We start from the raw sequence: 19853 nt of genomic DNA, 5'->3' as shown, positions 1-19853 counted from the left end.
ATTTAAGTTAAAGCTGCCACACCACGCTGTTTTAATACTGTTTTTATTTGATGTAAATAAAGCATTAAATGTAAAAATACAGTATTGCTTAAGTATTTGTGAAAAGAGCACTAGGATATTGCAATACCACAGGACACCAGCTGCTGCAAATAGCTGTTAAAATTCTGATATTAGGGCAAGAACACTGATACTAGGGCAAGAATCTATTTGAAGAGATCTCCAGCCCCACCGAAGTACTGACTGGCAGTAAGTCCCAGAAGTCACCCCTCATAAAACTGCATTTTGGAAATAAGAATATTGAAGGGCCATGCCATCCACATGGATCTAGAATGAAGGCCTACAGAAAAATGAAACTAGCAGGGGAAAGCCAAGAGTTGGATGAAAGAAAAATATACCGTTTCAATGGCTGCCATTGCTTTATAGATTCAGGCATAATGCTGCCTCTGGGCTCCAGCTTGATACCCTATTGCCAAAGGATTTGATTTGTTCAGAGGAATCCTTTTGCTCCATGTGACCTGGAAGAAATTTAGAGGGTTAGACAACTTTCGTTTACATGCTGTGCATTCAGAAGAGGATTTCTTTCTGACATACCTAAGTATTAGTCTGTGGAATGAGAGAAAATGTCACTTCACACTGAAGTTTATAAGCCATTGATTTTTACAAGTGCTTTCAAGACACATCTTTGGGTTATGTACAACAGAACTTCACAAAATTAAGACTGAGTACTCCGGTCCAACAATTTATCTACCCATTTGGTCTCACTTTGCTGCAGTTTCAAATATATGCCTTATATCAGAACCCCTTTCTTAAATCCTCATATTTCTGTTTACAATGCCTCCTCCTATACAATACACCACGTGTGATTGCTGTTAGCCTCATCCCTCTGGCCTTCCCCCCCACATTCTTAATTCATTTGCTTATTACAACCACTTGTGGCTTGTTTTAATTCAGATTGTAAACGCTTAAGGGCTGGGATTGTCTCTTATGTGTTTGTATAATCTCTAACACAGTTGGGCCCTGATCTTATTCTGGCTTCTGTGCACTGCTATAATGCAAATAATATTTAATATGAATAATTTGAACTTTGTAATCATTTAGCCAGTTTACATGTAAAATCTGGCTTTAATTTTCAAAATAAGATTTTGTGATACTGTAAAATGGTTGAGTAAAATTGAGTTCTTAAGCTTATCCTTTCTCTTCACCAACAAATAGATTTCTACCACAAAGAAAGCAAACTTGTCTGGCAAGACTTTATTCTTTATAAACCCATGCTACTTATTGCATATGACTCAATTAGCATACTTGTTTTTTCTCTCAATTTTTTTCCATTCTATTTTAGTTAGAAGCCACTGTGCACTAGAAAATTCCAGGATCATTCTTCATGCCCTTTTTGTTGTAGTAGTATTCCAGTTCTACATGACTTCAAAAAAATTGTTAGCTAACCCCCTTAAAACTTTACGGTACACGACTAGACAATTTGAGTATGTTCAAAACCGCCAAGTATTCTGTCATGTTCTGGTTATTAATAAGTATAGTTACAATCTTTTCCTTCCTAATCACCCCAACTTTTAAATATATTTTTCATGATAAAGATGAATTTAAAATAATCTGGTAGCTGTTGCTCCATAAATACTTGAGAGAAAGATTAAGGCGTTCAATATTTTGTCATCTTTCATATATCAATAATTTTATCCCCTCATTAATTAGATTTATTTTCTACTACAAGTTGCCAGGGGAAAAAGCTATGCTTGTTGTAGCAGTCAACACTAGAGTCCAGGCCCAAGCCAGAGCCTGTGTGAGACATGAGACTCTTCGAGATCTATTTCTTTTTGACAATTAGATGCACAGAAGGCCAAAAGAAATGCTAATTTACCAGAAATGAGAGAGAGGGTTTTGAAAGTCCCTGAAGGCTAGCAATAAAGTGATTATAAGTTTATACAGATTGGGTCAATACCAATTTGCAGAGATAAGTTGAAACTGTTTTATACTCTTATGATCTCTTTGTCATTATAGTATTACTCGGTGTACCAAAAATCCAACCCTATTTGGAAAATAGCAAATGCCTGATTAGGGGAGCATGTAAATCAATTACTGGTACTCCTAAAACGTTGAGAGATGGTTGGTTTGACTCACCAGATCCCTTTATCTGGCTTCATAGGAGAGGGAATGCTTTAGCCATTATACTGAGATTTCGTAAGCCCTAGTATACACAAGGACATGATTCATATTGTGCTAGCATTCGCTAATACATAGGCATTATGATAAGGCAAACTGGAACCATTTCCTCATGTGAAACTCTTTGAGGAAATCACAAAGGACATTAATTCCCTTGGGGAAAATGTGCCCAAGTGTATAGGTGTACCCTAAGTAGGTTGTGATTATGCTGTCCTGAATCTGGAAACTAATCCCTTTCATACAACAAATAACACAAGGTTTAGTAGAGGTACTGTGCAAACCTCTAGATGGGTAGAGATTCCATGAGAAGTATTAATTTACAAGGTTCTAATTTTACTTTTCAGTTACTTACATAATTATTTTGTGTACAGAAAGCAAAGGCCATTCAGATTCCTCACTGTTCCACCTGAGCCATTTTTCAGCATTGTGGAGAAAAATTGTTTCAAACTTGAGGAACTTGATTCCATGACACAGATACTTAAATAATCTTGCACTAATTTAACCTATCTACCTCTGTGCTTGTTTTTCAGTAAACCCGATATGTCTCGTCTGAGGCTGGCTGCTGCTAGTGCTATTGTGAAGCTGGCACAGGAACCTTGTTACCATGAAATCATCACATTAGAACAATACCAGCTATGTGCATTAGCCGTTAATGTAAGGAAATGGGGTGGAGGGAAGAGAGAGGAGTGTGTGTGTGTGTGTGTCTGAACCAGCTAATATGTATGCTAATAATCTGTGGCTTCAGATCACTAAGAATATTCATTTGAAGAGTCATTCTCAATATTCAGATTGCAATTCTAACTTGTCCTCAATTTTAAATTTGTTTCTCATGATCCTGAAAATTCAGGGTTTTTTTATTATGTTGAAATGATGGATACTACTAGGAACTAAAAGCAATAAAGGAGTGGTCTAATAGTAAGAGCAGTGGACCGAGCATTAGAAAATTGGTATTCATTGCAACTAAAAGATTCTTCTAGTATCTATTTGCTAAACTTCAGCTAGATAACAAATTTATTTTAATGCTGACGTAGTAATGTAAGAAAGATACACTGGGGTATGATGATTTTTAGAGAGAGCTTCGGTTCTTACGAGCCATGCAAAGTTCACTTTGTGATATTGACTTATTTTGAGGTCTGCAGAAAAGAGCTCTCATCCTGCAGACCTTAAAGGTATAGCTACATTGCAATTAAATAACCGCTGCTGGCCTCTGTCAGCTGACTCAGGCTCATGGGACTCGGAAGGAGCTGAGATCCACTCCTCCGAGTAGAAAAGTTAAAAACATTTAGATCTCTCAGGGAGAAAATTTGCTATGCGGAATGGGAAGCTGGTTGAAGTAAAATCCTATCAGGCACTAATGTCAAAGTATCACTACATTAATTATACTAAGCTTGAGAATTCACTGACACACTCTGCCGGAGGATAGGCTGCAGTTCAAAGTGCTCATCACAGAGGGCAAACTGCTGGCTAGATCTCCTCTTCAGGCCTCAGGCAATACAGTGGATACAGCCTCCTACTGGCTGGCATCTATATTTATAGTCCTCTTTTGGGCATTGTGGACTTAATCCTGCAGATTTCCCAAAGAAGTCCAATCCATGATGGAAAATCTGCCCTTTGAGGGAAACAGTTTGTTCAGTGAAAAGACAGATGAGATGTTATATTCCTTAAAGGACTAAAGGACCGTCGGTCACTCACTGGCTAGCTACACTCCAGAGCCAGGGAGAAATACCATACCAGTTTGCAAACATACAAGCAGTGACCAGCTCCTCAACCCTTTTATCATCAAAAGGATTACAAGCGACCCGGCAGTGGATACAGTGGAGCAAGCATATTGTTCCCCCTTCACCCTGCTTCCAACCCCAACCTCCCATTAGAAAGCACTTATGACAAGATCTTTGAGAGCTGCAAATCAATCCATCTACCAGATCTCTCCAGGACTCCAGCACCCAATTTGGTAGCTGCCTAGCTCATTTTTGCCATGGTTGTCATCTTTTAGTGACAGACAAATGAGTCCTGGAGATCATCTATACTGGCAACACTATAGAATTTCTTTCCTTTTCCCCTCCAAACCTTCTTCCCCGTCTCTCTTCAGGGACTCTTCTCAGGAGAGGAGACACATGTCTGGTTCTATTGACAGGGCAACTAACATAAGCCTTTCCACCTATTCCACTTTTACCTTAGATTCTAAGAGAGAACAAGCAAGAGGGAGCATTGGTAATCCTGATTTTTTCCCAGGTGGCATAGACAATTCTGGTTTCCCATCTTTCTCCAGATGTCAGCACATTCATGCATCCATATCCAGCTCTTCCCAGACCTGTTGATCCAAGACAAAGGCAAGATCAGTCATTCCACTCCTGCATCGATACACCTAAATGCCTGGTATTCATTCGTATGGGCAACAGACCTAGAAAAGACATGGTCAGAAGCAGTTCAATCCATCTATAATAGTCGTAGGGAAGGAGTCCACAAAAAAGTGCTACGTGGCAAAGTGGAAAAGATTTTGTATCTGGTGTCAACATTGTTGGGTAACACCAGAAGATTCTGACATCCCTATCATCTTGGAATATGTCCTCTTCTTAAAGTCGTTGGTCTATTTCTTAGCTCCCTACGGATGCACTTAGCTGCTTATCAGCATCTGTCACTGTGTAGTTGACAACCACTTAATCTTCACCCATCCTCTTACAGTACGTTTTCTAAAGGGCTTATCATTAGAACCTTTCTTACGATACTGAAATCTTACCCTGATTTAGGACCTCAGTTGAGTCTTCTCAGCGTTAACAAAGACTTCCTTTGAACCCTTACCCAAATGTTCCTTTGCCCACCTATCAGTGAAGCTTGTCTTTCTGATGGCCATTATTTTAGCCAGAAGAGTAGGTGAGCTGGAGGTCCTTAAGACTGATCTGCCTTACACAGTCTTCCATAGGGGCAGTGTCTCCCTGAGATTACACCCAAATTTCACCCCCAAGATGATCTCAGAATTCCATCTAAATCAGATTATTTTCTTACCTGTGTTCTTCCCAAAGCCGCAAGCCTCCAGTGAGGAGAAGTGGCTTCACTCTGGGTGTCCATCAACCCTTGGCATTCTACCTGCAAAGGAATAAGTCCTTTAGGAAATCACCTAGATTGTTCGTATCCTTTGTGGAACTTGTAAGTGATTCATCCCAAAGCCTGTCCAAATGGATTTCAGATTGCATCATACTCTGTTATGCGTTAAAGGCAACCTCTCTCCCATGAGGGGTAAGGGACCGCTTGACTAGAACACAGACTGCATCAGTAGCCTTGCTCCAAGAGGTTCCTTTCCTGGAAATTTGTAAAGTGGCAACATGGAGCTCTGTTCACACTTTCACAAGACATATGCTCTGGTGCAGACTTCTACAACTGATACAGCTTTTGGCAGAGCAGTCCTCCAATTAGTGGTAGAGCAGAGGTCCTTGCATGCTTTTCCTCAATGAAAACTGCTTGTGAATCACCCATGGTGGAATACACATAGGGGCCCTCACTCAGAGAAAGAAAGGTTACTTGTCTTTAAGAACTCCAGTTACATTAAGGTGTGTGGTCCCTGTCTGTATTCCACTATATGCCCTCCTTTCCCTCTGCTGCAGAGCATTGCTAAGGTTTTTCATGGTAGAAAGGTACTGGAGAAGCAGTTGGTTGGTCCACACTGTCTCTTATGCCCTTGGTTTGGAGCACAAGGAGGATAGGGGCACAGGTGTGCTCCAACAGACACTGCTTGCAAGAATCTTCTGGTGTCAGACATGTGGGGCGCATGCATTCCTGCAGTCTAATACAAATAGGTACCACACAACTTGAAGAACTCTAGTTACTGTAAAGTAAATAACCTTTCTTTCTGTGCCTGGTGCTAGAGCAGCTAATATAGTTTAATGACTTTTGTGTTTCCAGGAGGTACTACTACGGATGCTCAATGGAACAGCAATCTATATCACCTAGGTGGAATAAAAAGCTATGCCTGGGTGTCAAATATTCCATTTCAGACTTTTGTACACACATAAAGTCCTGTGGCACCTTTAAGACTAACAGATGTATTGGAGCATAAGCTTTCGTGGGTGAATGTACATGCATCCCACGAAGTGGGCATTCACCCACGAAAGCTTATGCTCCAATACATCCGTTAGTCTTAAAGGTGCCACAGGACTCTGTTGCTTTTTACAGATCCAGACTAACACGGCTACCCCCCTGATACTTGTACACACATGTTTAGAGTAACCCTTTGGTATTGGAGCCCATTTCTTAATGTTAGACATTCAGTCCCACCCCTCTTTAATTCTCATCCTCTGCTTAGTAGCATCAGTTGATTCTAGTCACAGGTTAGAATGCCAACTGACAAAGCCACAGCCCAATGGTGCTTCATAGATTAATTTGCAGGGAATATTCTAAAAGTGGAAAGATTATTTTTCCCCTTTTGTTTTGGTCTACTTTCTGATCTATGGTCTTTCTCCTGCAGTACTTCAGACACTCACTGTGCTCCTGTGCTGGTTGGGTATATTTTTGAAACTGTACCACGTTATAATAACTTGTCAAATTATTGGTATGCTCTCTGCATTTGGTGCTCTAATTACGCACCTTTTGTTGTCTATTGCTGAAATAGTTTTGCACTGTTTAACAGATAATGTATGAGTTTTCATGTTATAGTTCTAATAATTGAAACTACGTTATTTATAGTGAATTTTCAGAAACCAGGACTAAAGGGGAGGATATCTTTTGCCGTTATAAAAATATTTGTAAACTTGACGTCTCTTGACTAAGCAGGACCGGTAGAAAGCTTACATTAAGCAGGGAGATAGAGTTTGTCAGGTGCTTTTCAGTGGCCTGAAAATCTATTTTGATTTTACCACTTTACATTTCCACATTGTTTTATTGTTTGTTTTAACTATCAATAAAGGCTTTATTACTTCAGTGGAACACCTTATTTTTGGTTCTGATTCAGTAAGGTACTTAAACGTGTTTACGTTTGCAAGCAGTCCCTTTGAAGTCAACGGAAGGGAATGCTCATGTGCTTAGAAGTTAGGCACATGCTTCTTAAGTGGGCCTTAAAAAGCTTCAAGATTGGACCTAAACCTATACTTTAACATTCTTCTTGTTCTATAGGGGATTTTCTGTCCTTTAGGATACATCCAGTTGAATCCTAGTGAGTTCCTGGGGTGGGATGAAGAGATCTTCCTTTTCTATAGAATAGGAAGAATTTTATGGCTGCAAGGGGACGGATTGATTTTTTTCATACATACCATCATTCATTTTTGTGTGTAACTTCTAAATGTCTGTATTATATGTAAAAATGCTCGTTTTTTATTTCTCTCTTTTTTTTTTTTTTTTTTAAACAGGATGAGTGTTACCAAGTTAGACAAATATTTGCTCAGAAACTCCACAAAGGCCTTTCCCGACTACGGCTCCCTCTGGAATATATGGCCATTTGTGCACTGTGTGCGAAAGACCCAGTGAAGGAAAGAAGAGCACATGCTAGGCAGTGCCTTGTGAAAAACATAAACGTGAGAAGAGAATATCTGAAGCAGCATGCAGCAGTGAGTGGTAAGAAAAATAAATAGAAGTAATTCTCAGCAAATGCAAATACAAGTCTGCTAGCTTGTATGCAGACCCTGACTAGGCTGTAAAAATATTGATTGATTTTTGCAGAGTATTTCAGTAAATAAAAACTAACTCTAAATTTGTAATAAATTTCATTTAAGAGATATCTTAGCTAATGAAAGATTATACACATTTTACAACTAATTTTGCGTAACACAAGTTGTTAAAATAGAGTATACTGTTACAAAATGAAGTATTACAACCTTTTTATTGAGAGGGGTTTGCTCAAAGTTAGACTGTAAATTAAAATTCAAGAGCTAATGTAAAGGTATTGTTACATACGACAGCATTATGAACAAAGTGTTCATTTTAGTTCAGATTTAGTTGAGTTGACTTTAGATTTTAGTTCATTAGTTAATAGGAAACAAGACTAATGGTTTAAAAGCACATGGTGTCAAATTTGTCTGGCCCTTGTGCTGGTGTGTTCCAGAGCCTTCCCTCTAATCCTACGTGTGTCCTACAATTGTAGTCTCTGGCACTAAGGGAATTACAAGGACTGGTCCTTCCCCCCATACACCTTGGCAGTTTAGTGCTTAATATGTTTTATGAATCATTACAGAGAGAGACCAATTAAGGCTGTAGCTAGTTTTCCATTATAATTCCAGTTTGGGCCCATATACCTAATTTCACCAGAATTAAATAAACACATGTGAAAATGGCCATAATAATCTGTTACCAATGTAGGACCTTTTTAGAAATTTTAAAGCAACTTGGATAATTTTAGATTTGTTTAAAATAACTTCTTTTTTTTAAAGTTTCCCTTTGATTCTTCGATTATCCTGTGACAAGCCAAATGTTTTGGCTTGTCCTAGGATTGGCTAAATCTATTTTTTTCTGTGTGTTTCAGTGGCAACAGGTATTTTTGACTAATTTAGGAAAATTTCGTGGATTAATAATTTATTATATACAGTGATCATGAAAAATGTGAGTCCTATGTAGGGATTGTAAAACCTACATTGGGCACAGGGTTGCAGATTATGTTCTTTGAGTTCTAAAGACTTCAGGGTGGGGATTAGTAACAAAAGGATTCCTGCACCACAGCAATCATTGGAATGTTTTATGAACATAACTTTAGAAACTTAAAGAAATTCTAAGACCAGTATATTTAAGGCCATGAAAATATGTATTGGTAATGTCAGAGGAAACATTAAAATAAGTCTGTGGTTAATGAAAGCTAATCCGTTAAGAAATTAGAAAATGTAAAGGCAAGATTATAATTTAAAAAAAATGTACAAGTATGTAAATCAATATCAAGCTCAACCAAACAGCCTTTGTTGGGTCAATATCTCCACCACACATCACTCAAAGTGAATAGGCACCCTGTACCACCTCATGCTTCTGTACAAGAGCGTAAAAGGCAGAACAGCCACCACCATCCCTCAATTACCTAATCCCTCCCAGGGCAGCAAGATGAAACTAGTGGGAGACGTTTAGGTTAGATATTAGGAAAAACTTTTTCATTAGGAGGGTGGTGAACCACTGGAATGGGTTACCTAGATAGGTGGTGGAATCTCCTTCTTTAGAGGTTTTTAAGGCCCAGCTTGACAAAGCCCTGGCTCGGATGATTTAGTTGGGGATTGGTCCTGGTTTGAGCAGGGGGTTGGACTAGATTACCTCCTGAGGTCCCTTCCAACCCTGAAATTCTATGAATGTCCAATCTGCTGGTTCTGAAATCAAGCTAAACTTCTTTGAAATATTCTTCAAATCGTTAGAACCATTTTTGAGATCCTGTTTTGACTGTCATGAACTGATAACCAGCTGTCTGGATCAAACTTTGTTTGATCTGACCCTCACTATCGCAGGGCTTTTTAAATGGTGGATTTGAAACCTGTAGGCTTGAAGACCGTCCATCCTACGATGGACTAATCTCTCTGCAAGAGACTCAGATGCTTACAGATTCACTGTCTGATACATGAGCTGGCCTCAGGTCTTGCACCAGGCCCAGTGCTCTCTTCTACAATAGTTATTTCATCTAGGCCACATTTCCCTATTTTATTTATAAGAATGTCATGTGACACTGTGTCAAAAACCTTATAAAATCAAGTTAAGAACATAAGATATATCACATCTACTACTTTCCGCCATTCACTGGGCCAGTAACTATGTGAAAGAAGAAAATAAGGTGGGCTTGGCATGATTTGTTCTAGTCCAATCCATGTTGGCTATTACTTATTACCCTATGAGCTTCTAGGCACTTAAGACTACTATTAAGAAGAGGCACCAAGGAAAGACCCAGCACCAATATCAAAACTGACCTCAGCTTTTGACACTAAACCTGTTAGTAACATCTCAGGTGTTGAAGTCAAGTGCTGAAAGCGGACAGTGTGAGCACAAAGGCAGAAGCTCAAGAAGGAACTCAGTGAGCTCCTGTGTGGGGACAGACATAGCAAAACCTCAGAGTAAAATTGTCCAAGCCCCACACAGTATCAAGGGATGGCGTCCTGGAGCAGACTGCAGTGCAGCAGACTCTACTGCAGTGACCTCCGCATTGATGCCGGCCTGGAGGCATCAGACTCGTGCAAACCCAGGTCCATTGTTGGCACCAAGATGACCATCAGCACCAGTACAGAGTTAGTGCATTGTACGTTGATGCCATCCCTAGAAGAATTCTACTCCTCCGAGCCTTCACCAGGGTGGACATTATTATTCTCCATGTCATCAACCAGAGACCCTTCCCCTATCAGGTGTGCAGTCAGTGCCATCGAGAGACCTGCAGTCCTCAGCCACCGCTGGGCCACCAAGCCTGCTGTTGGTCCAGCCAACAGCATGGGGTCATCTGTACTCATACAGTGTGTCATGGCCTTGTTGGGAGTAATGGGCTTGCCTGCACAGGCATCAAGGAACTAATCAAGGGGTCAACAAACATGTGGACAAAGGTGATCTCATGGATATAGATTTTCAGAAAGCCTTTATCAAGGTCCCTCACCAAAGACTCTTGAGCAAAGTAAGCTGTCATGGGATAAGAGAGAAGGTCCTCTCACACATCAGTAACTGGTTAAAAGATAGGAAACAAAGGGTAGGAATAAATGGTCAGTTTTCAGAATGGAGTGCGGTAAATAGTGGTGTTCCCCAGGGGTCTGTACTGGGACCAATATTCTTCAACATGTTCATAAATGATCTGGAAAAAGGGGCAAAAGGTGAGGTGGCAAAATTTACAGATGATAAAAAGCTACTCAAGATAGTTAAGTCCAAAGTAGACTGCAAAGAGTTACAAAGGGATTTCACAAAACTGGATGACAGGCCAACAAAATGGCAGATGAAATTCAATTTTGATAATTGAAAGTAATGCACATTGGAAAACCTAATCCCAACTATACATATGAAATGACGGGGTCTAAATTAGCTGTTACCACTTAAGAAAGAGATCTTGGAGTCATTATGAATAGTTTTCTGAAACTATCCATTCAATGTGCATTAGCAATCAAACAAGCTAACAGAATGTTGTGAATCATTAGGAAAGGGATAGATAATAAGACAAAGTATGATATTGCCTCTATATAAATGAATGTATGCCCACATCTTGAATACTGCATGCAGATGTGGTCACCCCATCTCAAAAAAGATGTATTAAAATTGGAAAAGATACAGAAAAAAAACAACAAAAATGATTAGGGGTATGGAATAGCTTCTATATGAGGAGAGATTAATAAGACAGACTTTTCAGCTTGGAAAAGACATGACTGGGGGGGATATCATACAGATCTATAAAATCATGACTGGTGTGGAGAAAGTAAATAAGGAAGTGTTGTGTACTCCTTCTCATGACACAAGATCTAGAGGTCACCACATGAAATTAATAGGCAGCAGCTTTAAAACAAACAAGAGGAAGTATTCCTTCACATAGTGCAGAGTCAACCTGTGGAACTCTTTGCCAGAAGATGTGAAGGCCAAGACTACAACAGGGTTCAAAAAAGAACTAGATAAATTCATAGAGAATAGGTCCATCAATGGCTATTAGCCAGGGTGGGCAGGGATGGTGTCCTTAGCCTCTGGTTGCCAGAAGCTGGGAATGGATGATGGGGCATGGATCACTTGATGATTACCTGTTCTGTTCATTCCCTCTGAAGCACTGGCTTTGACCACTGTTGAAAGATAGGATACTGAGCTAGATGGACCTTTGGTATGACCCAGTACAGTAGAACCTCAGAGTTATGAACACCTCAGGAATGGAGGTTGTTCGTAACTCTGAAATATTTGTAAATCTGAATAAAACATTATGGTTCTTTCAAAAGTTTACAACTGAACATTAACTGTACACAGCTTTGAAACTGTACTATGCAGAAGAAAAATGCTGCTTTCCTTTTTTTAATAGTTTACATTTAACACAGTATGGTAGTGTATTTGCTTTTTTTTTTTTTTTTTAATTAAATCTCTGCTGCTGCCTGATTGTGTACTTCCAGTTCCAAATGAGGTCTGTGGTTGACTGGCCTGTTTATAACTCTGAGGTTCTACTGAATGGCCGTTCTCATATGTACGTTTACATAGGTACTTCCTGTGAGCTGAGTGGAGGCTAAGATTCATGGTGGGGCCCAATCATTACAATACAAGGTTCTGCCCTTCAGACTCTCCACTGCACTGAGAGTTTTCACTGGTGGTCGTGATAGCACATTTAAGGAAATGGAAGATCTATGTATGCCTGTATCCGGACAACTGACTGATCAGGGACAGGACATAGCAGGTGATTTAAATAGCCTCAGATTGTGTCCTTTCACTTTTATCTCAACTGGGACTCCTTATGAACTGTGAGAAATAATCTCACACCATCACTGATAAGATTTTATAGGAACTTTGATCAGCTCTAGATCTGAAAAAGCCTAACTGCTAGATGACAAGTTCCAATCTCTTCAGTCCACCAGTATATGACCTACAGGCAAGACTATGACTGTGTTTGTGTGCCTGAGACTCTTAAAGCCCTAAATCAGCATGCAAGTACATGCCACCACTTGCCAGATTTTACCTTCAACACTTATAACTGTGGCTGAGGTCCTTTCACACATCACATGAACAGGATGATCATAATCTTACCTCAAGTTCTGTGAGAGCTTGCTTTGAGGAAAGGGTGACACCTTCTGTCCCAGTAACTTCTCTCATGGATGCTGCAGAGCCGACTGAGATGTTTACTTGAACCACCTTCAGATGCAAGGCACATGGTCTCAAGATGATTTGAAACTACATATGGATGTCTTGGAGCTGAGAGTAATCAGATTAGCCTGTATAGCATATAGCATCTTGCCCATTCTGTGCAACTCATGGTTCAAATCTTGATGAACACCACATTGGTAAGGCACTATATAACTAACAAGGAGATGCTCAATCATCTCCTTTTTGCCAGGAAGGCTTCAAGTTCTGGGACATGATCCCACTAACTCTACACCTGTCAGGGGTCAACAGTAGATTTTCTGAATAGAAATGTGGTAACCAGTCATGAATGGTCACTGCGGAAATTCTATCCTAGACCCAATGTTCTGTCAGTGAGAAACTCCCACTATAGACTTGTTTGCCACAGTGGACAACATCAAGTGTCCAAATCTCTGCCCCAAAGAAGGTGAGAGCCCTGGCTTCCTGCTAGATGCTTTCATCTTTTTTGTGGTCTCAGGGCCTCCTGTATGCTTTACTGCCAGTTCCCCTGATTTCACCCAAGCCCATGAATAATATCTAAAATCAGATGACAAGACCTTGATCATCATGATAGCCCCATACTGATATGATAGCCCAAGTGGTTTTGGTTGTTGGACCTGTTCTAGATTTCCAAGCAGCCTCCCATATGCCACCTGGCTTACCTAGACATAATATCCCAGAACCTCAGTCAGATGCTGCACCTGCAGTCATTGTACTTGATGGCTTGGATGTTGACTGACTGACAGCACTATTGTAAAAGATTGTGTTCCTACAAGTTCAGGAAATTCTTGTGCGGAGGAGGAGACCTTGCACCACAAAGACTCACTTGAATCTTGGATTATATAATACTTCTGAAACAAACTGGGCTAGCATTTAACTCCCTTAAGGTTCACCTTGCCACAATATCAGCATGTCATACTCCAGTTCATATCCTCTGGTATCGAAATTCCTAGAGCCTTCTTCATACTTGTCCTCCAGTCAGAGACCCAATTCTCACGTGGGACCTTAGAATCATCCTTGTAAAGCTTATAGAGCCTGCCTTTGAGCTGCTGTTGAAATGTTCAACATGCCCTCCCAACTATCAGGATGTCTTTGTCATGGCCATTACCTAGGCATGGAGAATCAGCGAACTCCAAGCCATTGCAGCTGGCACCTTAAACACCCTGCCACAGGAACAAAGTGATGAGACCACATCCCAAGTTCATCCCGAAAATAGTCTCGGAATTCTACGTGAACCAATCCATCACCTTACCAGTCTCCTTCCCGATCCACACTCAACACCGGGAGAGAAGAAGCTGCATAGTTCAGATGTCTCCAGAGCCTTGCTTTATTACCTTAACAGGACCAAGCCTTTCAGGTTCTCTCTCTGCATCTTTGTAACCATATCAGGCCAAGCTAACTCAGAGACTGTCAGTGGGTCACGGAGTATATTTCCTCCTGCTATCAATTGGGCTGCCAAGCCTCTCCCACTGAACATCAAAGCACATTCCACCAGGGCACAGGTGGCATTATTAACCTGCTTCAGAAACATGGTACTTTCTGAGATTGGCACGGTAGCAGTACATGAAGCAACCTGCTTACTTTTGTTCAATATTACGCCCTTGACATGGCAGCCAGGTCAGACACCTGTTTAGGAGAGCAGTATGCAATCACCATTTGATTGATACAGCTGAAACTCCTCATTCCCACCATCCTGGGAGGTTACTGCATGCCAGTCACTTATGCCGGAATCCACACCAAGACATACTTGGAGAAGAAAGAACAGTTAATTACCTTACAGTAACTGGTTCCTCGAGATATAGTTATTGTAGATATACAATTTGCCCCTCTGTCCCTGCTTTTCAGAGTCCTCAGTAACGTGGGGTTGAACTTTGAGAGAAGGAGGGTCACGGCTGTCCTGCCCTTTGTCCTCATACAGGAGAACAAGTGAGGCACAAGGCACATGTGAGGCCTCAATAGACAGTCAAAAAATCAGTTCTTGTGAGCATGAAGTGCAAGTGCACTTATTGTAGGATCTGTACAGACTACAATATCTCAAAGAACCACAGTTACTGTAGGGTAAATAACTGTTCTTTATGTCCACCAAACCAGCACTAGCCTATATATTAATGCTGACTGACTTTATATAGTGCTCTTTGAATTTTATGTAAAGGAGCAAAAAAATAAAAATAAAAATCCTGAACTAATATACAGCTTTCTAACATAACTGTTTCCCTTTTTTTTTAATTCTATTCTATACTTTCAGAAAAACTATTGTCACTTCTACCAGAATATGTTGTTCCATATACTATCCACCTTCTGGCACATGACCCAGATTATGTGAAAGTCCAGGATATTGAACAACTTAAGGACATTAAAGAGTAAGACTATTTCCTTTGATATTCTTTTTTCCGAGGATTTCTAAGGCCATGTCTACGCTAACACGTATGCCAGCAAATTTTTTGTCGCTTATGGATGTGGAAAAAACAATCCCCATGAGTCGCATGAATTTTGTGGCATACGTGCTTGAGTGCACAGTCCTGTGTCGGCAGGAGAGGCTCTCCTGCTGACATAGCTACGGCCTCTTGTTGGCATAACACTGTTACACAAGCGATTTTACAGTGGCACAGCTGTATCGGTACAGCTGTGCTGCTGTAAGCTTGTAAGTGTAGACATGGCCTAAGATCTAACTTGTCACTTTCTGAGATAATTCCATGATAGCTTTTTACGTTACAGATACCATGATAAATTGTCCCGTACATAATTATGAAGAGTAATTATTTTCTTAAATTGGTATAAAAAATACTAAATATTCCTAGATCATATTGGCTGTTTCATTTGGGGACAGTTCAATGTCAGTAATGCATTTTTCTGTTCTTATGTTTGGTTATTCCTTCCTAGTATCTTTAGAAAATTTGAAAATGAATTCATTCCCAAAAGCCAAACTTACCAGTGGATGAATTCAAGTTAAAGTAAACTGTATTCTTAAACTAGATCTTTTTCAAGGTTTCTTTGACAGTTTTTCTTACTGTACTTAATAAGGAAAACCATTTTTCCCCTTAGGTGCCTGTGGTTCATACTGGAAATACTGATGTCTAAAAATGAAAATAATAGTCATGCGTTTATCAGAAAAATGGTGGAAAACATTAAGCAGACAAAAGATGCTCAAGGACCAGATGATCCAAAAATGAATGAAGTATGTTTTACCTTTAGTGAAAGTTGCTTATTTATTCTAATAGCATGAAACTGAGGCATTTTAGATGCCTATTTTAAAATATGTATATTTCTCAATAGAATTATATATAGAAGGCAATAGGTGTTCTGTACACAAGAATCAAAACTATGGACTTAGTTTAGGTTAGGTGTCCTGTTACTTTACTTGGCTTCAGTAGATGCCTATATTCTTCAGAAGCTAGTTGGAATTGTTAGGAGCCTTTTATCTTTCTTTTAAAAATTAGTTTCAATAAACCATTTTCTTTAAATATGCATAAAATATCTTTACTGGTATAGAAGTTTAAGTTCTGGCAAGTTAGGGTTAAGTTCTATAATGTGAGGCTTTTCTACTTTGCAACAATGTTCAAAAATTGCAGTGTAGTACCAGTAAGCAGTTTCTTGAACATTTATTTTAAAAATATGCACAAACCAAATTTCTCTAACTTGCATTAATAACACAAACATGTCAGTTATTTGGATCGCTTCATGTGTTTATGTAAATCACGTGATATGGTATATTCAGATTCTGAAGAATGTAAGCTTATTTTTTTTTCTCCCTAAATAAGTTTTAACTCTCACGGTTGCACAAAAACACCCCACACAACACCTCACCTTCCAAATGAACGGAGTATAAACTGATTGTGTCTTTCTTTTACTGCAGATAGCCTGAAACAGTGATTGAGAGTTTGCAGACTCCCAGTCACCCCCATAATCTCATTTGGGGTATTAACTCTCTTGCCTAAAAATGACATTTTAAATTTTAGTATTAACTATACAGTTCTAATCATTTTAATGGATGGATTGAGGAAGAATGTAGGAATGAACTCCCTGTAGTCAGTGTGTGTCACTGAACAAATAAACTTTGTACTTCACATTTATTAGGTATTACATAAAGCCAACATCTACCCTTGTTTTTGCTAATATTTCCCATTGACATAGTGGGAGATCTTCTGTGGATTGAGGAATGGGTGTACAGTCCTAAATATGTCTCCCATGCACCCTATGGACCATAATTGAAAATAGAATTTAGTCCTCCCCATAGTATGAGTTTGACACCCCTTCTACAATGCAAAATCTTTAGTATTTCTGTTTATGTAGTGTAGACATGCACTAGTTAGGTGTGTGATGTGTTATGTACATGGGAAAAGTGTGAGGTTGCTATTAAGGTTTTGTGTTAGTGAGAGATGCAGGAATTTGGTATGTATTGTTTCTGTGGGAATTTGGAGAGGTGGAGCCTATTACAGAGTAGTTAATGTGATGTGTGGATAATGTATGTTAAAGATAATTCACTTAACAGGACTTTTCTTTACTTGTAAGGAATTTTGTTGGGGGCGGAGGTTGTACTTCACAACTATTACAATGATAAGATGGCTTTTGTTTGTGGGAATATATGTATTCTATACTACGTACATCTCCCAGATTATTGTGTTTATTATTAGCATTACAGTAGCATTGAATATATTGTAGACATATTATAGGCTGAAAGCAACAGAGAGTCCTGTGGCACCTTTAAGACTAACAGATGTATTGGAGCATAAGCCTTCGTGGGTGAATGCCCACTTCATCAGACGCATGTAATGGAAATTTCCAGAGGCAGGTATAAATATGCAGGCAAGAATCAGTATGGAGATAACGAGGTTAGTTCAATCAGGGAGGGTGAGGTCCTCTGCTAGCAGTTGAGGTGTGAACACCAGGATTTAATCTTGAAATGTACAGTTTTCTAATGTAGAGACCCCACAAGAATGAGCTCCGTTTGACCAGATAGTTTGATCACTCAGGTAGCAAAGAAACCCTTTGGACTTTGAATAATTTCCAGTATGCCTCTAAAGTGGCTAAAAGTTTCAAATGAACTTATACTTGTTACTGTCAAAATTAAGGGTGATGCCAAGTCTGTTTTAAAAAAAATAACTCATTTTTATTTTGTAACAGAAACTCTACACAGTTTGTGATGTAGCAATGAATATCATTATGTCAAAGAGTACAACATACAGTTTGGAATCCCCTAAAGATCCAGTACTTCCAGCTCGATATTTCACGCAGCCTGACAAGGTATAATTTAGGTTTTTGGTTGGATTTTTTTTTTTTTTTTTTCAAATTAAATTGCACTAAAGATTTAAATAGACTAGTTGTTTTCATCTGTTTTATTACGATAGAGCTCTTGTAATTTACATAGTCTCTTTTTACTTATGATCCCAATAATGTCTCAAGTCAATGCACATGTGGTATCTTAAATGTTCAGATTTAGCATTTAAAAAACATAAATAGTTTGAAAAAATTTAGTAGTTTTTTTTTTAATTGCCTGTTCTACTTCATAAACCTATTTTTTATAACTTGTTTATTGATTGACCTTTCTTTCCTTCTTTATTCCCTTGCTTGCAGAATTTCAGTAATACCAAAAATTATCTCCCTCCGGAAATGAAATCTTTTTTCACTCCTGGAAAGGTGTGTTTTTTTTATTATTACCTATCTGTTTTTTCAACTAAACTCTCCCAGTAGGCTAACCATTGCACAGGCACAAAAGGAGGCATGTCCCCTGCCCCCCCAAAAAAACAAATCCCACAAAACAGGGACAGAAGCTGGGGGGGGGGGGGGGGGGGAAGAACACGTAACAGTAAGGTGGTTGTCTCCTGATAATACAAAGTTTAGCAAACTTGTAAAATGTTTGGGGATTTTTTTTTTTTTGAACAATGTTATATTTCTAAAAAAATTTATAGTAGACTAAAACTCTATGAAATATGAACTAGAAATAATGGCAACAATGTTAAGAAAATATACAGGGGAATCTCAAGTTGGAGTAAGGAGGTTATATTACTTCTGTATTTGGTACTGGTGCAACTGGAATACTGTATCCATTTCTGGTCTCCACCAGAAGGATGTTGATAAATTGGTGAGGGTTCAAAGAATGACTAAAGGATTAGAAAACATGTTTTATAGTGATGGACTTTAGAATCTCAGTGTAGTTTAACAAAGAGAAGGTTTAAGGATAATTTGATCACAATCTAGAAATATCTATATGGGAAACAAAAATTTGATAATGGGCTTTTCAGTCTAGCAGGCAAGGTATAACAAGATCCAGTGGCAGAACATTGAAGCTAGTCAAATTCCCATTGGAAAAAGGTGCAAATTTTTAAGTGATGATTAGCCATTGGAATATTTTACAAAGGGTTGTAGTGGAGTCTCCATCATTTGAATTTTTAAATCAAGATGGGTTTTTTTTTCTAAAAGATATGCCCTAGTCCAAACAGGAATTAATTCAGGGACATTTTATGTCCTGTGTTATGCAGGAAGTCAGAGTAGGTGATCACAGTCGTTCCTTCTGGCCTTATACAATGGTCAGGAATGGCAGAGCTGAAAATGTGCTGGTACAGCATACCGGTAAGAAGTGGCCACCAGTACGGGGCCGCACGCAGTCCCCGGTAGAGACCCTAGGCTGCTGATGACGGGGAGGGGAAAAGGGGTAGCTGCTCTGGGGTCCAGCGATTTAAATCATAGCCTGCGGGCCAGGCAGCGCAGAAGGTCTGGCTGGGGGAGGCTTACTTTCACCCCTGAGGAATGGTCTAGGTATATTTGGTCCTGCGTCAGTGCAAGGGGTTGAACTAGATGACCTCTCAAGGTCCCTACCAGCCTTACATTTCTATGATTCTATAATGTAGGAATCTATAGTCCAGTTTTGGATTGGAGCCCAGTCCAGCCCCTGTAAGGCTCCCTTGCTCTAAGGGCTGCCTTCGTGTTTCTGCCTGAGTTCCCCAGGCAGTGCTGCATCTTGCACA

At 39.4% G+C, this 19853-nt stretch overlaps 1 protein-coding gene across 3 annotated transcripts in view; it reads left to right on the top strand.

The window, feature by feature from the left end:
• Positions 1–19853, top strand: part of PDS5B (PDS5 cohesin associated factor B) — a 263572-nt gene that overhangs the window by 221386 nt on the left and 22333 nt on the right. For all 3 annotated transcript variants that reach the window (XM_054015327.1, XM_054015328.1, XM_054015326.1), the window contains exons 24-29: positions 2706–2829; positions 7512–7716; positions 15137–15251; positions 15934–16066; positions 18013–18132; positions 18463–18525. In XM_054015327.1, the coding sequence (XP_053871302.1) occupies positions 2706–2829; positions 7512–7716; positions 15137–15251; positions 15934–16066; positions 18013–18132; positions 18463–18525 (760 nt within the window). The remainder of the gene's footprint in view (positions 1–2705; positions 2830–7511; positions 7717–15136; positions 15252–15933; positions 16067–18012; positions 18133–18462; positions 18526–19853) is intronic.

Source organism: Malaclemys terrapin, chromosome 1, assembly GCF_027887155.1.
Source record: "Malaclemys terrapin pileata isolate rMalTer1 chromosome 1, rMalTer1.hap1, whole genome shotgun sequence".
Classification (NCBI taxonomy): Eukaryota; Metazoa; Chordata; order Testudines; family Emydidae; genus Malaclemys; species Malaclemys terrapin.
Note: the sequence above shows the minus strand (reverse complement) of the source record. Positions and strands in the feature narration are given on the sequence as shown.